This window comes from Lissotriton helveticus, chromosome 7 (genome assembly GCF_964261635.1).
Source record: "Lissotriton helveticus chromosome 7, aLisHel1.1, whole genome shotgun sequence".
In the NCBI taxonomy this organism is placed as follows: Eukaryota; Metazoa; Chordata; class Amphibia; order Caudata; family Salamandridae; genus Lissotriton; species Lissotriton helveticus.
In genome coordinates this window covers 1,253,820,563-1,253,841,709 of record NC_136068.1, presented here as the reverse complement: position 1 = coordinate 1,253,841,709, position 21,147 = coordinate 1,253,820,563, and the positions used below count along the sequence as shown (strand labels likewise).

Below are 21,147 nucleotides of genomic sequence, written 5' to 3'. Positions count from 1 at the left end.
TCCGTGGTTGTTAGATCTGGGGGTCTCTAGTTGGCAGAGGTAGGTACCAATGTCCAAATAGAGACCCTTGCTTCTAGTCAGGGTAAGGGGGATCCACATACATTGAATAACCCCTTCTCACCCCCTTGGTAGCTTGGCACGAGTAGAAAGGCTTATCAAAGGTAATGTGTAAAGTATTTGTACCAACACTCACATTAACACACTGAAAACACCACAAATGGACTCCAAACCAGTTTAGAAAAATAAAGTATTTTTATCTAGACTACGCAAGACCAAAACGACAAAAATCCAACATACACTGTTCCAAAATAGATCTTTAAAAAGAGTTCAAAGATTTGCACCGAAATAATCCACAGTTGCGTCACTTTTAGCCCAAAGTACCTGTAGATGCGACAAAAGTTCCAAGCGGCAGCTGCATCATCAGAAAACAAGCAAAAAGTCACTCCTGAGACCCTGGGGAGGCAATGCGGGTTGCATCGAATCCGATCTGTATGGGGAGCGATGCAATACCTTGTATGTATTCTGGTTTGCAGGTTCTCCGGTAGGAAGCGTCTCGCACAGGCACGATGCGACGATCTTCGGGACGGTGACGATCTTCGGTGCAGCGGCGATGTGTGGCCCAGAGTTGATTCTCTTCTGTCTCGGCCCCTCATTGCGTAGGCGCGGGACTCTGCGATGATGTTCGAACCAACGTGATGCGGTCCGCAGGCAAGCAATGCGACGGGATTCACAGCGACGACAGGCTCTGCTGCGATATTCGCAGCGACAGGAATCTTCCCGCACCGGGGCGATGCGCTCTGCAAGCGAACGATGCATTGGTTCTTGCAACAGGCGCTGAGACGATCTTCGCTGCGACAGGACTTTTCTTGCACTGTCGACGATGCGCTCCGCAAGTGAGCGATGCATGCAAAATTGTAGATCTTCTTCTTTTCTAGCTCCCCAAACAGTAGTAAACGACCTCCAGAGGCCCCACAAATGGATCAAGCACTCTAGGCAGGTCAGAACTCACACAGCAGAGTTCAGGGAGGAAGGTGGGGGTGAAGTCCTTTTGTTCCTAAGAATTCTTAACAGCAGGCCAGCTCTCCTCAGGCCATTGGAGATCTCTTCAAGCAGGGACACAGCAACATCCTTCCCCTCTCCTTGGCAGAATAGCAACTGCAGGTCAGCCTGCAAACGCACAGTGAGGCAGACCTTCCTCTTCATTCTTCCAGCTTTTCTCCTTGGCAGAGGTTCCTTCTTGATTCCAGGATGATCTAAAGTTCTGGGGTCTGGGTATCCCTTTTTATACCAATATTCTCTTTGTTCTCTGAAGGCAGAGAGGCCTTTGCCTGATCCAAAGCAGTTCTTGTCAGTCCTGGAGCACTCTGTTTACATTACTCCTTCTTTTCTTTTAGGGAGAGGGGCAGGGCCGTCTATGGCTCAGAAGGAGGTGGAGCCAGCATTTTGGAAGGCAGGCACAGCCCTATTCAGGCCCATGTGCCATGCCTTCCCACCACTCAAGATGCTGATAAAGCTATTTAGCCTAGTGCTGACTCACCCAGTCTCCTGGAGCCACCCCAGCCCCTGTCACTTACAAACCAGACAGTCAACTCACAAACAGGCAAAAGCACACAGAAAGGTCAGAAAAGAAACAGCCGGTTTCAAAAAGTGTTTTCAAACACAGGATTTAAAGAACACCTTTCTAAAAGATGGGTTATTAAATTCTGAGTTCAGGGATACCAGACTTTTAAGATATGCAGGTAAACATTATACCCAGCAATCCCATTCTAGCCTATAGGCAAGATAGCCTTTCAATAGTGAAAAAACGAAATTGGCAGTATTTCACTATCAGAGCATGTCACCCACACTAGTACATGCTCTACCTTTCACATACACTGCAACCTGCCCAGGGGGATACCTTGCGCCTTCCACAGGGGTGTCCAATGTGTACAGAAAGGGAAGGGTTAGGCCTGGCCAGTGGGGACACTGGTCAGGTCAGCATGGCAGTTAGCAACTGCACACAGGCACTGCGGTGGCAGGCCCGAGACACAATTTTAGGGCTACTCATGTGGGTGGCACAATCAGTGCTGCAGGCCCACTAGTACCATTTGAATCACCAGCCCTGGCACACTCGGTGCACTTTACTTGGGACCTACTGGTGAAACAAATATGCCAATCATGGATAACCAATCACAATAACAATTTATACAGAGAGCATATGCACTTTAGCACTGATCAGCAGTGGTAAAGTGTCCAGAGTTCTATTGCCAACAACCACAGGTCAGGAAAACCAAGGGAGGAAGAAGCAACAAGTTTGGGGATAACCCTGCAAAAAGGGCCAATTCCAACAGCGGTGCACTAATTTTTAAATGGATAAACATAGTAATTAATATTTAGTTTCTTCTTAATATTTGATTGTAGTCAACGGAATTCTGCTTGAAAACAAAAGTTCAGCTGATTCATGGACTTCATTTAGGAATCGCCAGAGGCTGCAGCTGTGACTCCTCGCTTGACCCTTGCTACCCTTGGCATTGCTTTTGCGACCCCTGGCCTCATATGTGGCACAATCAGTGCCTGGAACACAGGAGCAGTTTTTCCTAATGGACGCTGGTTGGAGCTCCACTTGTCTGATTTCTGTCAATTTTGTTGCGCGAGAGTGTGTGTGATGTGTTAGTATGTGCAAACGTGTGGGTGAGTAAAGGTCAAATGGCATGTGATTTCACTTCCCTTACCCCTGGCATTTTGGCAAATAGATGTCCATGAGCTGATTCACCTTTACTATGCTCACTCTCACTAGAGGTCTATAAACTTAATCGCATCTAGTTTTGCGATGCAGCTTTCTTGATTGTCAGTGTATAATAGGATGCAACTAATAAATTGCTTTGATAAAAGACAGCATGTCCCTCCATCTACACCCGCACTATATGCGGGGCAGTAGCTACTCTGATTTTCTTACCTGGCATTATGTAGCTATGTCTCCTCCAGCACATCATAACTGCCCCAGCATTTGTAGCTTTTACTTCATATTACGAAAGAGTTGAATGAAGAAAGATGGAATGAAATGTGAAATCTAAGGTGAGGGATCTGGCAAACTTCTGCGTGAAATTACAAGATCAGAAGTCGTTTTTCAGTTTGTTTTTCTTGTTTTTGACAAATTAATAGATTTCTTTTAAAATACCTCCAAGGAATAAGGCCTATCCAGTAAGCTCCACAATACCATTTGATGCATGACGTATAGTATCACATAACACCATCTAAACCGAACTGCCATCTATAAAGATGTCTACCAATATACATGACCCTTAGTTACAATCTGTTGCTCTCCTGTGATCTGGCTTCTGTGTTATGCTTTTGTGGTGTTCTCCTGAATTATAATGCTGAGCAAATTGGCAGACTTTGTGATTTCATAATGTCAATTAACAAGTTAATAAAGTAACCTTGCAAATTACAAATGGCTTTGCAATTTGCAATATGAAAGTTGCGACTTTTTGAAACTAGTAATGCTAAGGAGGCACTAATGGGAAATCTCCACTCTCTGAGAATCAAAAAAAAAGTATCAATGTTTTGCAGCTACTCCTATAGTTGCAAGCCATTGATAGGTTACTGACTGCTCACAGCAGTTAGTAACCATTTGCAAAGAGGAAGCTGTCCATAAGGAAGAATAGCTTGCACTCTGTGAATTAGAGCTGTAGAACGCAGAGAAATCAGAGAGCAGTTCCAAACATTGTGCAATATCTTTTCAGTATCGGGGTCCCTGCCTTACGTACAGAGCACTGCAACATCCCATCTCTGTATTTGCAGATAATTGCAAGGATCTGCAAACCAAATCCTGTCTAATGGCTAATAATGAGGCAGGAATTCAGCATGTATATCAGGCCGGTCTCTGAAGCGATCCTCTCAAGATGCCTTCCTTCTGGCAGCACCAACTCTGAGTTTTAAATTTAACCAGAGTATTGATCTGGCCAAACAGAAGGAAGAGATGTTATGGTGGGTAACTGCAGGGAAGGAGACCTGGAAGGAAAAATGTTAGTCAACAATTCTTAGTTCTACTTTCACGAAGAATTGTTTTTACATTTCACTCAAGAAAACGCTGGTTGTTTCCACTAAGAGAGGAAAGTCAAGAATTACAGTTCCTTATGTTAAATAACACAAAGTTATTGATATTCCTGATACAAATGCTTTAACAGCTCTTTTCAAGGTTTATTGAGAGTTCCCAAACAAGCCTACATATCCAAAACAAATCTCTACTGTTGGAGGAACTAGAAGTTAGGGGCATATTATCAAGCAGGACATAAAAAATTATCGCAGTTTTAGCGGCAGAAACCTGCTGCTTAAGAGGCGATAATGGGCTTGATGATATAGCCTTGTGAATTCCAATAGAAACCCATGTTCTGGTGTGAACATGGGCTTCTATTGTAATTCTCTAGGGCATATTATCAAGCCCATTTATCGCTGCTTTAGCAGCAGTTTTCTGCCACTAAAACGGCGATAATTTTAACGCCCTGCTTGATAATATGCCCCTTAGTTTCCAATGTGTCTCTGTGCTAAGATTGGTTGATCTCCTTTCACTAACCACTAGTGCAAACCTAAACATGCACCCCAACTTACCACCTTACTGATGTGCTATTTTTCCCAATTCACCAGAAGAATTTGTGCTGGATAGCAGTAGGCAGTACCTCATCTGAAGAAGGTGAGCAGGGACTGAAAGCACACAGTTAAAGAGCGAGCAGCCCAGAAACACGTGCAGCCTTGATCTATTGAAAGACTGGAACATCTCTCTCTAATTGAGAAAACTTCTTGGGTGGCACACTCCTCGATGTGTCAGTTCTTTTCAAAACCAAACATGAATAGCAAGAACAGCTGAAAGGACAAAACCTTTAAACAGAGGTGCTGTCCCAGAAGGCGGTGCCCTCAAGCATGTTCCAGAACTCGTACCTGCTGCCAAAGGGAAACAACAATGAAGTCATCAGAGTCAGCACAAACAGATGAGTCATCAGGTTCAGCAGATCATTCGAACATATTCCAGAAGTGACGCCTGCTGCCAAAGGGAAACAAATAATCAGTCATTGGAATAAACACAAACAAATGAGTCACATAGTGTAGTCCCTTACTGGCATGAGTGTTAAAGCACGCAAAATAATATTAATGGAGACATTACAGAAATACAATATATCTTGTTTAAGTTTGGAACATTATTGGTACAAACATGCTGATGAGTTGGAATTTTAATACTTTTTTAATACTTGTGTCAAGACGTTTGTGACAAGGGTTTATTAATGACATTTTTCTATGTGCCAGATTTGTTTATCAAATATAATGTAATATATTGACCAGGTCATATTATGGATGCTTCGCTAACAGAATGTCAGAGACGCAACCCCTCCAAATGTAAAGCTCGCCCAGTATGTATATCAAAATGTTATAATGTAGAAGGCTAGTAATGTCTGAGTTGCAATCTGCATAACATTCAAATCATGTCAGAGGTTATACTTGAAATGTACTATACATTTATGCAAAATGGATTTACTATTTTGTGTCTGGTTTATATGACATTATTGTAAAACTGGTAGTATTTTTAGAGAAGCAGTATTATGATTGGCCCATCTATAACCTACGATTATAACTGTGAGAGACTAGCTTGATTTGTTTGACAATCATTTAGATATATGTTTGAAAAGGAGGCTATTTATTTATTGTACTGATAATATTACCTGTCAGGTTTCATTTGCTCATTTTCCATGGTCTTTCTTCTTCAACACCAGGATACTTTAAGAGACTGTGGCGAGGAATCCACTTGTTACAACACAGTCATCTCTCCAATCTACTTTGTCTCCTTTGTGCTGACAGCACAGTTTGTGTTGGTGAATGTGGTCATTGCTGTGCTGATGAAGCACCTTGAGGAGAGCAACAAAGAAGCTAAAGAAGAGGCTGAACTGGAAGCGGAGCTAGAGCTTGAGTTGCAAACTATGAATACACAGCCCCCAAACTCTGATCCCTTTGTTTGGACAGGAGGTGACATGGTGGAGAGATCGGATAGCCTAGAAGGACATACTAATCCCATTCATGTAAAGATTGATTCCCAGCTTTCACTGGTGAACCCAATGGTAAGTGTTGCAGGGTGACTGCAAAATCCTGACTACTTTCAGCCTCTCATCTGTTTCCATTTCACTTTTGTTATTTGTAGGAAATGGAAGAAAGGCAATTGTTGGAGGTTCCTGGTACTTCATCAATAGTTTTAACAACAATGTCCCACTAATAAATGTTGATGGCATAGAAAATAAATATATTCAGGGTTTCCATAGAACACAAATTGGAAAATGTAACTAGTCATTTATTTCACCTTTACATATTTTGGGGAGAAAACTCTTGAAAAAAGAATCACAATGTATACACCTATTTTAAAGCTCAAATCTAAATACCCTGACTGTGCCATGTCATATATGGGTATGGCATGCATTCCAGAAATTAATTAAATTATTTTATAGTAGTGTATTTTCTTACCGAGTGAGCAACAACAGTTGGGAGTCCTTTCACTGACATGTAGAGAAGAAAGTATATGCGGAGTTGGGCTACTTAAAAAACTTATCAATACAATAGAAGACACAGGGCGAAACGAAGGTGAGGCCGCCCCCCACTCACAACATTATAAACTATCTTGTTTCTTGATACCATCACAGGTTTTAGGCAAATCTTAAGTGAAGACTGAGAATTTGAACCCCTATTAGCCCTGATGAAGTTGCGAGATGGTGAAGCAACAAATTGATTATGGTTTGATGGGAACCATTTTTAATTGGGAAGGCTTGCAGCTTCGTATAAAATTGGTTGGCCAGCAAGCCTTACCGGTTTTTAATGGTGAGAATTATGTTCACTGATTCTCACAGGGGTTCAATGGGCACTTATAGCGAATAGTAAGAACAGTTGTTTTACTTACTATCACCTTTTCACTACATTTATGTTATGGTTCTTTAAAAGGAGAGCATACACTTGTCTTTCTTTTTTCTCCACACAAAGAGAGAGAGTGGCCGATGATGATAAGTGAGTAAGCTGGCGAGTGCCAGTCAGCAACCCCTTTGGTGTTCCTACCGTGATGTACTCTCTCTCCCCCTTCACATTTTTTCATTGGTTGGAGGTGGAACCTAGCCTGGATGGTTGTTTTAAAAGGAGTTATCGATACACTGTGACAAATCAGAGTAGTGTAAGTAATCACACTAAAGGGAATTGAGAAGATTATTGAAAACCCTTGCATTGTCATTCCTGTTAGGATTAGGTGTAATTGAGGTGAGGCATCTGTTGTTTATACTACTTTAAAAACTACCAAGACAGCTCTTTCTCTCACGCTCAATAGGACTACATTACACAACCTCATTGAATTAATTGTATTCCAATATGTATCAAAATTCTGGTGTTCTGATTCTTTAACAGCACAATGACAGCAAAGCAACACATCAAAATAAAGGTATATAGTACCATGAGCGCATCATAACAAAATCTGTAACTCAGGGTGAAGAAATACAACATTACACTCAACACTATGGTAAGTAAATAGCCAGTTGAACTCTGATAGCAATTAAAACATTGCAATGTAGAGAGCACCAATGAAGATAGATGGTACAGGGTCAATAATGGCTGGTAAGAATATTCTGCTCCAACATTCCAAAGTGGGGAAGCTAGGATTGACCCAAGGCTTTGTGGTTTCAGATTTTGCAGTTCAGCCACTGGATGGGTATATTTCTCTCCCTTTATTACATGAAAGTTACTGCTTTGTTTTTAATTTTTCGCGCATGAGGTTACAGCTTGGGTGGTAGGCAGAAGCCATTGTAAGCTCAGCTCTTTTTGGGTTCGAGGCTCCAAGAGGACCTGGACTTGAGCCAGAGCCAGATATCTGGCTCACGTTTTCATTGGCTCGGCCATCTCAACTGTTGGTTCAATCGTGTAGCTAGATTCAGGGACATCTTAAGGATTTTGGGGGCCCTGTGTGGTAAATAAATAAATAATACCCTATTTTTGAATGAATAAATGAATAACAGATAGCTCAATAAATAAGAGTCAAGATTCGAGGTAGTAGGAGTTTTGCAGGTTTAATACAGCATAAGGACAGGAACAGGACGACCTGCACGGGAATAGGATGGCAGCTGCCGGGGCCAGGATCGGGAATGACGGAATAACCTTTTAATAACAGTACATGAGCATATATACATAACGCAAACACATAGCATTACATTGCAATAGGCGTAGCGGTGGGTGGAGCAATAGGCGTGACGCGTAGCAGTCGCGAAAGATAAGGGTGAAAAGAGGTGTAACAGGGTGTATACATAGACATGTGATGCAAACGTAACAGAATATGTCATGAATGGGGCGGAAACCATGGAGGGGGCTACCTGAGGAGCCGGGACCTCTAACCTGATGGTGCGCGCAAACTGGCAATGACGTATCACTAGGAGAAGCTGGGGGCTTCGAACTCTGTGCTAGGAGCAGAGACTGAAGTCTGGAGAGTTAGGGCGACATGTACCTAAACAGTATCTAGTATCTGATGTTTAGGGAACATGTTGATATAAACTAGAAGTCAGGAGGGGAAAGGCTAACAGACACTAAGACTGGACCATGCATTATTCTACATGTAGTGCGTGATGAAGAATATTAAATGACCATTAATACAGTATTTCTCTAACGTGGGGCCGTAAAGGCTAGACAATGACGGAAACTATTGATGCAGTTCAGTAGCTTTAGGAATGCAGAGGAGGAGGACTGAACTGATAATCTGGAATCATAACATACTCTTGGCAGACTCAGAGGCAGGGCCAAGCTGAACCGGGCACTGCGAGGCAGGAAGTAAGTGAAGGGTCGAGGATACAGGTGGGGGTTGTATCACTCCTCCGCGAGGCTTCAGGAGACAGGAGACAGGAGCTGAATCTGGTGTCCGGGCCTTTTTGAGGCCTAGAAACGGCGACTTTATAATGGAATAATGTGCACACTGAGAAACGTGGCAACGTAGCTTTACATGGGCCTGATATTCGTAGTATTCACGAGAACTGGAAACTGCCATACTAGAGGTGGACACAACTGTAATTGCGTCTTTAATCAAACATGGGGAATAACATATGCATATTAATCATGCACATATAACATATGATGGAGGACGCGTAGGGACACAGAACATGGCAAAATTTACTTTTCCACATTCCCTCCTTGTCACTACGTTTCCTTCAGGAAACATCAATATTCATGATACCATCTATCATTTCATACAGTATCATTTGCTCGTCTCGAATTTTCTTGGAACGGGATTTAGAACGGGGCTTGGGACTAGGAATACAAGAGGTAGCACAAATGCCGCAAATCGCAGGGCCACATTGTATACAGAGGCAGCAGCTGAATATGATCGCTACTGCAATACCTAGAAATGACAAGACTTTCCATCCCCAGGCGGAAATTATATTCCAGAACCAACCGGACCATGTCCAGGTGCCTGGATCTTGGTGTAACAGATGGGCAATTTTATGGAGTCTGGTTATAGCTGAATAAACAGACGGCGCGTTATTTGGAATGAAAATGCAGCAACTAGATCCGATGACTCTACAGGCCCCGCCCCTATCGGCCAGTATGACGTCAAGGACGAGATGATTCTGTAAAACGACAAATCTCATAGCAGATTGCTCTTCAGTTAAGTTACCCAGAGCAGAGGCAGTCTCATTGACTACAGCTTCAAGGGTTCTGGTTAACCTACGGATTAGTTTACTATTCTGGATAGGTCCTATAAAGAAGAAGAAACCTCTATTGAAATCTGTATATTGTTCTAGAGCAGTTTCAGTATAATCGACAATTGGGGACTCGATCTCCCTTCTATGTCTAATGTGTACTAGATGTGTGTTTCTATGATAATCAGATGGGGCTAGGAAAACTGGTGGCAGTAGGAAGGCAATGTAACAGGTTCCCTCCCAATCGAGGGGCAGACGAACATATGCAGTTTGACCACAAATAAAATAAGAATGACGTGAAGCTTTGAAGATAGATTTCCCACTGTCACTATACTTGACAATAGTAGTACAATCACTATGTCCTACGTGTACGGAACCATTATTTCGGACACATAATTCGCCTTTGACTGGTAGTACTGAAATTGCAGGTAAATCTGGAGTGGAATCAGACTGAACATTCAGGACCATGAAATTCGAAGAATAATTACCTAAATTATACACTTCATTTTCTAGATCTAGCCCGATTCTGTGGGGGAGACCTTGCTTGTCTGGAAAACATGTACTGTTAAGAAAAGACATATCTGTTGAGGATGACGTTAACGTGGACCATGCTCCACACGAACCATTATGTGAAAAAGGATAAGGAAAGAGTGGCAGAACTCCCTTCGGTGTCTGGAAAGGGGGGAGTCGACCACACACCCAACAATTAGTGGCATTGCTGGTTTGGTGTGAGTAATGTAGCATGCGGATAAAAGAATTATTTCGCATAGCGAGGCGGTAAGAGAGTTCATGAGGAGGCAGATCACTAAACGTGTGTTCTACTGTAGCATTAGAAGACGTATTTACATGAGAAACTGGGAAACACAGGTAAAATGCATAACTGGTGCAGGAAATCATAATGCTGAGAAATAATATGAAACATAGAAAAATGATACATCGGATTGAGTTTTGACTAACTCTCTCACTATGGGGGTCTATTTTATACATGTCAGAAACAGTCTAACCGTTTCACCTAGGGGAGGACTTAGACAATCAAACTGGCTGACTTATTTTACTAGACCGGAGTTTCAACTTATACTCCTGCTGCGGAGTTTTCTCTAACGGGGGAGGGTTTGTAGCAATGGCTTTTGCGGGACAGTCCTTGAGAACAATATTTTGGCAATCCTTCAAATCCTGGGAAATGTTCTTTGAGACCGGTTTCAGTCCATAAAACTTTTTCACGTGCGAAAGGTGCACCCAGCCTTTGCGACCTTCCAACTTCACGGCTGTACGGGTGGCGAGGAGGACCTGTCGGGGCTCCTTCCAGCGAGGCTCCAGCGGACTTGAGCGGTCAAAATTGCGAATTAAAACCATGGATCCTGGAACGATTTCATGCGGTGCCACCTCGGTATTGTCTGGAAATGCGGCGGCAACCTGTGAACGACAAGAGTTGAGGGCAGACATCAAGGAAGCTAGGTAATCTGTCAGCATATTACTTGAAACATCGGTAATACTTCGGGGTCTAGGAGTACCCCACATGTTAGGGGGGCGGCCGAAAACGACCTCATACGGGGACAGACCTGATCTGGAATGTGCGACCATGCGCATATAGAACAAGGCAACTGGCAGAGCTACTAGCCAGTCCACACCTTTCTCTTTACACACTTTAGCGATGCGGATTTTCAGGGTCTGGTTATGTCTCTCTACGAGACCGGCTGCTTCAGGATGGCGTACACAATGGAACTTCCACTGGTACCCTAACAATAGGGAAACGTGTTTCATTAACTCTGATGAGAATGGCTGGCCGTTATCAGAATATACGACCCTAGGGAGTCCATAACGGGGGAAGAACTCACGAACCAACTGCTTGGCAGTGGTCGCAGCTGTGTAATCTGGGACTGGATATGCTTCTGTCCACCTGGACAAAGCGCATACAACTACAAGGACATACTTGAAACCTCGACATCGCTCCATCTGAATATAATCCATCTGGAGGACTTCAAAAGGGTGGTCAGGAGGCTGGAATCCACCTTGTTCCACCGGGACACTTTTACCTGGATTAAACTGACAACATATCATACAGGTACGGACTTTCTGCTTGGCTGCAGCTCGTAAATGCTTGTTGAACCAAATGTTCTGGCTACTGTCTAACATAGCTTTTTCTCCTAAATGTGCTGGACTATGTGCGGTATTGATAATGACTTGAACCATAGAGTCGGGGAGAAACCATGTGGCTCTACCCTTCGTCACCCATCCTTGATCTGTCTGGACCCCTCCTTGTTCGGACCATTTCTTGATTTCTTCAGGAGTAGCATGTAACTGGATATCTATGACATCTTGTGTAGGGTCCTTAACTGTCATGCATGTAGTCGGATCTGGAGTGTGTGTCATGTTAACTGGAATGTCTGGAGTCTGTGCTGTAAGCTTGGCTGTGCGATCTGCTAGATCGTTACCCTGGGAAATAATGTCAGTAACTTTCGTATGTGCTTTGCACTTCATGATAGCAATGGATGTCGGTAAATGTATGGCATCTAACAGAGCTTGAATAAGGAGACCATGCTGAATCTTGGTTCCATGAGAAGTCATGAAACCTCTCTCCTGCCAGAGCACTCCAAAGTCGTGTACGACTCCAAATGCGTAGCGCGAATCTGTGTAAACATTAACTTTCAAGTTCTTAGCGTGTATGCAGGCTTGTGTCAGAGCAACTAGCTCTGCTGCTTGAGCGGACAGGGTGTCAATACGGTGTGTTTCAATAACCTCGGTGTCGGTAGTCACTGCATATGCGGCGACTAGTTCTCCTGTACTTGTTCTCATACATGAACCATCCACATAAAGTGTCAGGTCGGGGTCTGGTAACGGAATATCTGTCAGATCTTGTCTTGGCTTTGTCGTAATGTTAACTACTTCCACACAGTCATGTGTGGCAGAATTCGAAGTGACTGATGGTAACAATGTAGCAGGATTTAAAACGTTGCAGCGTCTGATTTCTATGTGTGGCTGGAACAGTGTCAATTCATAACCTGTTAAACGTGCAATTGTCAAATGCTGAGTCTGTGTTCGGTTTAAAAGAACTTCCACGGAGTGTGGAACTTGTACTGTCAGGGAGTGTCCTAAGACTATAGAATCACTTTGTCTGATAGCTAGTGCTGTGGCTGCAACTGACTTGAGGCACGCAGGCAGAGCCTGGGCTACAGGATCTAATGTGCTCGAAAAATAAGCACATGGCTTGTATTGTCCTGCTTGATCTTGTGTGAGAACAGATAATGCTGTACCTTCGCGTTCTGTGACGAAAAGTGTAAAAGGCTTACTGTAGTTTGGTGTAGCTAGAACTGGAGCTTGGCATAGGGCTTTCTTTAACTCATTGAAACTGAGTGTATGTTCAGATGTCCAAGGGAGGACAGTCGATACGGCTGCCTCCTGTGTCGTTAACTGTATCAGTGGCTTGGCTAGGAATGCATACTGAGGAATCCATTGTCGGCAATATGAAGTGAGGCCAATAAAAGCACGTACCTCCTTCTGGGTCTTGGGCTGAGGAAGACTCGCTATTAACTGGATACGGTCTGGTGTCAACTGCCTACCCCTCTTGGACAGTAAGTGTCCTAAGTAGACCACTTGCTGGACACAGAATTGAAGCTTAGAAGGGGACACCTTGTGCCCCATCTCGGCTAGGAAATACAAGACTGTAAGGGATGCTCGCTCGCAAGCACGTTCAGAACGGGCTGTGATCAGTAGATCATCGACATACTGGAGCAGGGCAGTGTCAGTTGGCATGTGAATGTTGTCTAGTTGTCTCTTGAGTGCTTGACTGTAAATACTAGGACTTTCTGTGAAACCTTGAGGAGCTCGTGTGAACATATAGCTCCTTCCATTTAAACAAAATCCGAAAAGGAACTGGCTGTCTGGATGAATGGGGACACTGAAAAATGCATTCTTGAGGTCTATGACAGTGAAAAATGAGGCTTCGGAATCAATGGCTGTCAATAGTGATGAAATGTCTGGGACAACTGGGTACTGAGGAATAATACATTTATTAAGTTCCCGTAGGTCAATCACTAATCGATATACTGGGGGTGCATTTGGATCAGTACGTTTCATGACTGGAATGATCGGAGAATTGCATACATTGGAGTCAGTTTCTACAACTACTCCTTGAGCGATGAGCTCGTCAATAATTTTGGATAAGGCTGCTACAGCCTCAGGTGGCAATCTGTACTGTCTGATTCGTGGTAACACTACACCTGGCTTGAGAGTCACACGATGGGGTGTGATTTGCATGTAACCTACATCAGTTGGACCTTGCGCCCATAAATGCTGCGGAACATTAGACAATCTGGGATCAAAATCTCGTAATACATAGTGACCCTTGAAGTCACGTAGGAACAGACGTATTCCCTATGGGGAACAGCATATAACTGCACCTAATTCTTTCAGTGTTTTAATGCCTAATAGGTTTTCTGGACATGACTTAGTAAGTAACAGATCAGTAGTACGGGACAATGGACCTACTTCTAGAGTAACTGGCTTTGATATTTCATTTACGATAGGTTTTCCTGAAAATCCAAGGGAAACATTTCTTGAGCCTGAGAGCGGAGCCCCTGGAACTTCGGCGTGACTAATTGTGGTCCTACTTGCCCCTGTATCAATCAAAAACTTTCTATCTTTCCCTAGTACTTGACTGTGAACATAGGGACCTTCTTGATCTACAGGTATCTCGATGAGAGGCAAGCCTACCTCCCTCTCTAGGCTGTTTCATGAATACTGCTGGTACTCTGGATACTCAGACTGTGCATACTGGTACATCTGCTGTGTAACATGCTGTGTTGCAGCGATGGGCTGCGGTGCTGTAACTGTCTGTGGTGCATTCTGTGGCTGAGGAGTCTGTGAAACTTGTTCTTGTCTAGGCGGACGTGGTCTTTCTTTAGTCTTACTGGTAGCTATGTTATGTTTCAGAACTGCACACTCGTTTATAAAATGACCTGGCTGTTTACAATAATTGCAGTTCCCTTTAACGGGAGCTGCAGGATGACTGGCTTGATTTGGACCCCTCTTCTGACTGTCTTGAGGAACAGATTGTGCAACTAGTACTTTCATTTTCGTGTCTTTCATACGCTTCCTCTCGTGTTCTTGTTCTTCCCTGATTCTATTCTGGTGGTATTGGAGCATCTGCAACATCTGGGACGGGGTATTAGCTTGCCAGGTACTTTCGACTTTCAAAACTCGATTTTTAATTTGTGGACTTGAATTCTCGACTAATTTAGTAACAAAAAAGGTGAGGGTATGACTCACTACTTGTCTTGAGACCACTGTTGATGCTAAAACATTTCTCAAATCTAGAATAAAAATCACTAATGTCTTCATCCTGTTTCTGTTTACAGGCTGAGATTGCATCCCAGTCTTCTTTTCTAGTTGTCAATAACCTAGGCAAAACTTGTATTAATAATTCCGGTAATTCTTTACATTTCGCTCCAAGACCGGTACCTGGTACTCGTGCCTTATCTTCAGCTTCTAGAACTGCCCAATCGATGTTTTTCTCTCCCACTTCCCATTCTTTTTCCTTGAGCTTTTCATACACCCCTGCGGGCAGCAGAACCTTTAACATTTTAATTATATCTGGATACGTGTATTCTCCCATACGGAGCATGTCTTTTAATTCTCGGTGGAACCCTGCTGGATCTTTATCATGACAGGGGATTAATTTCTTCATCTCTAGGAGTTCCATCTTTGTAATCGGAGTGTAAACAAACACTCGTTCTAGTTCGCCACCCGTTCCTCTAACTGGGTGGACTTCTCGTAACGGATTCTGTCTCTCCATGTAAAATGGTTTACTTTCTGGGGGTGAGACATGAACAAAATGCGGGTTCAAAAACGTTCTATATTTGTGACGCTGTCCTAGAATGACACTAATTAAATCGGTACCTAAACCTTTCCATCTATACTGGAGTAACTCGTTCAGGATATCATGTAACGGGCCTGGATCAGAGTGCTGACCCTCATACAATGTAATGAGGTGCTGAATCATATACATACCCGCCAGTCGTTGCTCGGCTGGGGGCATTTTCAGAAACATTTGTGCCACTATTTCGTCTGGAAAAGTGGTAGAATCAGTAATCCATCGGACTGCTGATCGGACTAGTTCTTGTTCATGCATGGTACTCAACTCACTGTAACCGATTCGTGATTTCAGAATGTGATCGGTAGCTTGGAATACTTGTTCTAGAGAACCTTGTTCTGGTGCTGGATGATGGAAAGTAGACTTGTGTTCTAGGCGTAAATGGCGATCTGGAAATCTAGATTTTCCTACATACGCTATTCTGTCGGGATTCTCGTCCTCTACCTCTTCAGTATCAGAGTTACTTTCTTTCTCGCTTACTTGTGCTGCTTTACGTTGATCGTGTAACCTTATTATTTCTTTACGAATTCTCTTGTACATACTGTCCATAGCACTCATGGTTCTGTGCTTACCCTCGGCTATATTATCACTCCACTTTGTCAGGGTTCTCATTTCGGCTTGATCTTTGGACGGGTAATCTTGTTCTCTTATTAGACAATTGATCAGAAACTTTAATATCATGAGCTGGGTCTCAGCTTTCCTTTGGGACATGACATCACTAATACTTTCTGGATCTTCCCCTGTACGGATGAAACGATATATTCTGTCTAGATCTTCCTTCATATTCGGTAGGGTGACTAGATACTCGGCCACCCTTCTTACACGTAATGAATATAAAACCATATTATCCTCGCCTGGGACTGGATCATAGCCGCATTCATTAAGGGCTTTTCTTATTTCTGCTACAGACTGATGTCTGGGCGTACGCTGTGACGCTTGCATATGTAATTCGGCTGTTGTTAAACGCTTGTGTGGCGGCGGGGTTTGAGGAGGTCCTCCTCCTGCGGCCCCTAAACTAGAGTCGTCTACTGATGCTCTTCGTCCTGGCAGAGTGGGAAATGGAAATGTAGGCTGAACTTGTATGGCGGGCTGGACCGGGGGTACCGTAACAGGTACTCCGGTGTCTGGAGGAGCGGGAAGTGCCTGATCTACAGGGACTGGCGGAGCGCGAACAGGATTTGCATATTCTGGGACTGTGTCGTCCAAATAGGACGAAATAAAAATATCAGCTGCGGTCGGTTTGTGACGTAGCTTGGTCGGAACTAATGGTGGCGGAAAGTTACTGGATGCCTCCGGGGTCGCTTTTGGCAAGCCCTCGGCAAGAAGAGGATACATACCCTTAATAAGAGCATTCCTCTGTCTCTCTGATTGTTCAGTTCTAATTCGTTCACCTATCTCGATTAACTCTTTTTCTTGTGCTCGTTCTGAGGATTCTCTACTTAATTCTGACTTTCTGATTTCTTTTTCGGTTCTCTTATGAGCTTCTTTGCGCCATAACTCGATGGCATCTTTCTGTGACTGTCTGGCTTTCTTTTTCCATAATGCTTCTTCTACTCGCATGATGCACTCGGCATCCCATGTGCCCGATACGGGCCATCTATACTTTTCTTCTAACTGTTTGGTATACTCTACCCATAAATCTAGATACAATATGGCGCTTATGCCATGCTTCTGATACATAAAATGACCTGGACTGTCCCTAGGCGGAACTGGAACTGCTGCTTCCAGCAGACCCTTTCTAGTTTTTAACTGACGTAACTTGGAAAACAGGGGCATGACTGAACTGTAATCTAGACACAATACAATACACAATGAACACGATACTTATTCCCCATTCATACCACGACATTAAAATACATGAAGAACGTTTAAAATAACAGTTCGAACAGAATACTACCTGGAATACTGAGGACAGAACACATGAATTTTCTCGAGAACAGAACTGACTAGAACAGAGACTAGATGCACTGCTGAAACAGTACGAAACTTACCGGTCTCATAAAGAGACACGTTCAGGACCCGCATCCACCGAAGTGGACACTTCGTTTGTGGGTCTGTGTACCACCAACCCATGGACCAGAGTCAATTAAATTGACCCTGTCTAGATACTACCCCAGTAATGGTACTCACCGGGCAGCAAGAACAGAAGGCCTCGGACTGGACTGGACTGCTACGACGACGGACGACGAACTTCGGACTTCAGTTACGGGTGGACCTCCGGATACCTCGGACCTTGGACTCTCGGCTTGGGCTCTGGTCGGGACTCGCCGCGTTCCTCCACCGTCTCGTCTGGATGCTGGACCGCCTCCTCCCACTCCTCCGTGGGCCTGAGGGATACTTGAAGCAGAAATATCTGCCAGTGCGCAGAAGAGTTCCGTCACGACTGCAGAGGGTCAGGGGGTCGGCGTGGCTTCACCGACGCGTGGGGAAAGGGCAAGTCCCTGTTCGGGCGCCTTTATGTGGTAAATAAATAAATAATACCCTATTTTTGAATGAATAAATGAATAACAGATAGCTCAATAAATAAGAGTAAAGATTCGAGGTAGTAGGAGTTTTGCAGGTTTAATACAGCATAAGGACAGGAACAGGACGACCTGCACGGGAATAGGATGGCAGCTGCCGGGGCCAGGATCGGGAATGACGGAATAACCTTTTAATAACAGTACATGAGCATATATACATAACGCAAACACATAGCATTACATTGCAATAGGCGTAGCGGTGGGTGGAGCAATAGGCGTGACGCGTAGCAGTCGCGAAAGATAAGGGTGAAAAGAGGTGTAACAGGGCATATACATAGACATGTGATGCAAACGTAACAGAATATGTCATGAATGGGGCGGAAACCATGGAGGGGGCTACCTGAGGAGCCGGGACCTCTAACCTGATGGTGCGCGCAAACTGGCAATGACGTATCACTAGGAGAAGCTGGGGGCTTCGAACTCTGTGCTAGGAGCAGAGACTGAAGTCTGGAGAGTCAGGGCGACATGTACCTAAACAGTATCTAGTATCTGATGTTTAGGGAACATGTTGATATAAACTAGAAGTCAGGAGGGGAAAGGCTAACAGACACTAAGACTGGACCATGCATTATTCTACATGTAGTGCGTGATGAAGAATATTAAATGACCATTAATACAGTATTTCTCTAACGTGGGGCCGTAAAGGCTAGACAATGACGGAAACTATTGATGCAGTTCAGTAGCTTTAGGAATGCAGAGGAGGAGGACTGAACTGATAATCTGGAATCATAACATACTCTTGGCAGACTCAGAGGCAGGGCCAAGCTGAACCGGGCACTGCGAGGCAGGAAGTAAGTGAAGGGTCGAGGATACAGGTGGGGGTTGTATCACTCCTCCGCGAGGCTTCAGGAGACAGGAGACAGGAGCTGAATCTGGTGTCCGGGCCCTTTTGAGGCCTAGAAACGGGGACTTTATAATGGAATAATGTGCACACTGAGAAACGTGGCAACGTAGCTTTACATGGGCCTGATATTCGTAGTATTCACGAGAACTGGAAACTGCCATACTAGAGGTGGACACAACTGTAATTGCGTCTTTAATCAAACATGGGGAATAACATATGCATATTAATCATGCACATATAACATATGATGGAGGACGCGTAGGGACACAGAACATGGCAAAATTTACTTTTCCACACCTGGGCCAAATGTAACATATTTGCATTTATGATCCACTTTCAGCTCTTTCATGCCCTCTTTGGCCTGGTTACTGACAGTGCACTGGAATACTTGTCCAACTTCTTAATGTGCTTACATCTAATATTCAGGGACAATGGTGTGTGTTTTGAATATTGTAACACAGCAGCAGCTCACTAATATTACTGCAAATAATCTCTTTGACACCCTCCCATGATGGACTATTTGATCTAAAATAAACTTTTTTTAATGATGTTGCATGAAACATAAACACATTTTTCTGCAAAATGTCTAATAGATTCTAGCTCATCACCCGCATTAAAAACAGTTCTGCGTCTTTTGATTTCAGCCGTGCTTGGTACCGCATGTGCTTGCTTCCACCTGTGTGTGGGCCTTAAGATTTATACTTCAGAATAAACATCTTTATTCAAAAATAAATAAATGAACAGAAAGAGGTATTTAAAACAATCTGTTTAAGGATTATACAAGGTAATTAGGGCAAGATTATCTGCAGAAAAGAGCTGGCTCTATCAGGGGGCGCCCTGAAAGGATGGGGTCCTGGGCCACAGCCCACTTTGCCCATGCCTTAAAACGTATCTGGTTAGAATCAAATATAATCTTTAGATTCTGGCACGAATTTCCACTTGTAAAGGTGCAACAGCTGCCTTTGGACGTGTTTCAAAGGGGCTGTTGTTTGTCCCATCAAGTTCTGGAACTATAAAGTGCAACACACTTTAAATGTAATAATGCTCTAAAACATTCACTTTTTTGTCTGTGACGTTGCTGTTTCATGGCTGACAGAAGGTCAGTCCCTAAACTCAGTCTCTAATCGCCAATAACTAAATATAGGGATCAATGCTTAACCTGCCGGAAGCAACACTTTGCCCCTCGTCACGAGCGGGCTGTTATCGGATGCATGTATCATTGCACCCGGCAAAATCCGACACATAAGTGTTTGGAACTTGTGATCATTGTCAACACCCACGAGGCTGTCTGCACAAATAGAGCTGAGCATGCGGCTTTTGGGTACATTGTTAGTAGGCATTTTTTCACCTGGTAAATTTCAGAAGAATTGATCGACAGAAATGTACCCAGTGAAATTCGCAGGGTTGCAGTGGCATCCACAAACCACGGAAGTTTGTTATGTGCAGTAACACGAGGTTTAACAGGCAACTAGTAAAGAGAGTCCTGTCAGAAAGAAGTATTACTGAATGATGACACCTCAGTGTGGTGTGAAAAAGCACAAGAGCAAAGACACCACAACACCTGCTGGGTGTACGTCCTCAAGGCAGTAGCATTTTTTGCAATATCACTTCAAGCCTGTGAATGCTGGAAAATATTGCAGACAGATCTGGCCATGAATAAAGCTTGAAGGAGAGCCTTGTAATGCAAAGACCACAGCTAGAATAGAGGTTCGTAAACAAGACAGAACTTGAAGACGTGCTTTGGAACGTAAAGCTACATGCAACAGGCTGGAGACACAGGACAAGAAGCAACTGCAGGAACTGCTCACAGAAACAGTGCAGTCGACAGCTGACGGATAGGTCTTTAAAACAGATAGTTATTGTCCCAATATGTGGACTCAAATCAAACCACAGAACTAATAAAGCACCAAGACCACAGAAGGACGACTATGTACCACCAAAGCCCCCTAAAGGGTGCTAGGACTAGCCTCACACTAGAATGGTGAAAGGACAATTTCTTTTGGGATGAAGAACCGTTTCACCGAGGCAACTGCCATCTACCCATACACATCCCACTGGTGCCAAGAACTCAAACGGAACCACCACAGTCATGCCCTTGTTAAGCAGTAGTATTAATGGTCATTCCCAGTGCTGTTTCTAGATGGCTAATAAATCCAAGAGCAAGTAGTGTCAGAGCAGGTACAGGGGGTGGATTCAGGGCTACGATCAGGACTATTCATTGCATGAATACCGCTAGGG

The 21,147-nt window shown here is 43.8% G+C and overlaps 1 protein-coding gene across 1 annotated transcript in view; it reads left to right on the top strand.

Annotated features, from left to right (window-relative positions):
- Positions 1 to 21,147, top strand: part of CACNA1G (calcium voltage-gated channel subunit alpha1 G) — a 1,349,169-nt gene that overhangs the window by 1,274,687 nt on the left and 53,335 nt on the right. The window contains exon 33 of the mRNA XM_078654430.1: positions 5,742 to 6,083. Within this exon, the coding sequence (XP_078510556.1) occupies positions 5,742 to 6,083 (342 nt within the window). The remainder of the gene's footprint in view (positions 1 to 5,741; positions 6,084 to 21,147) is intronic.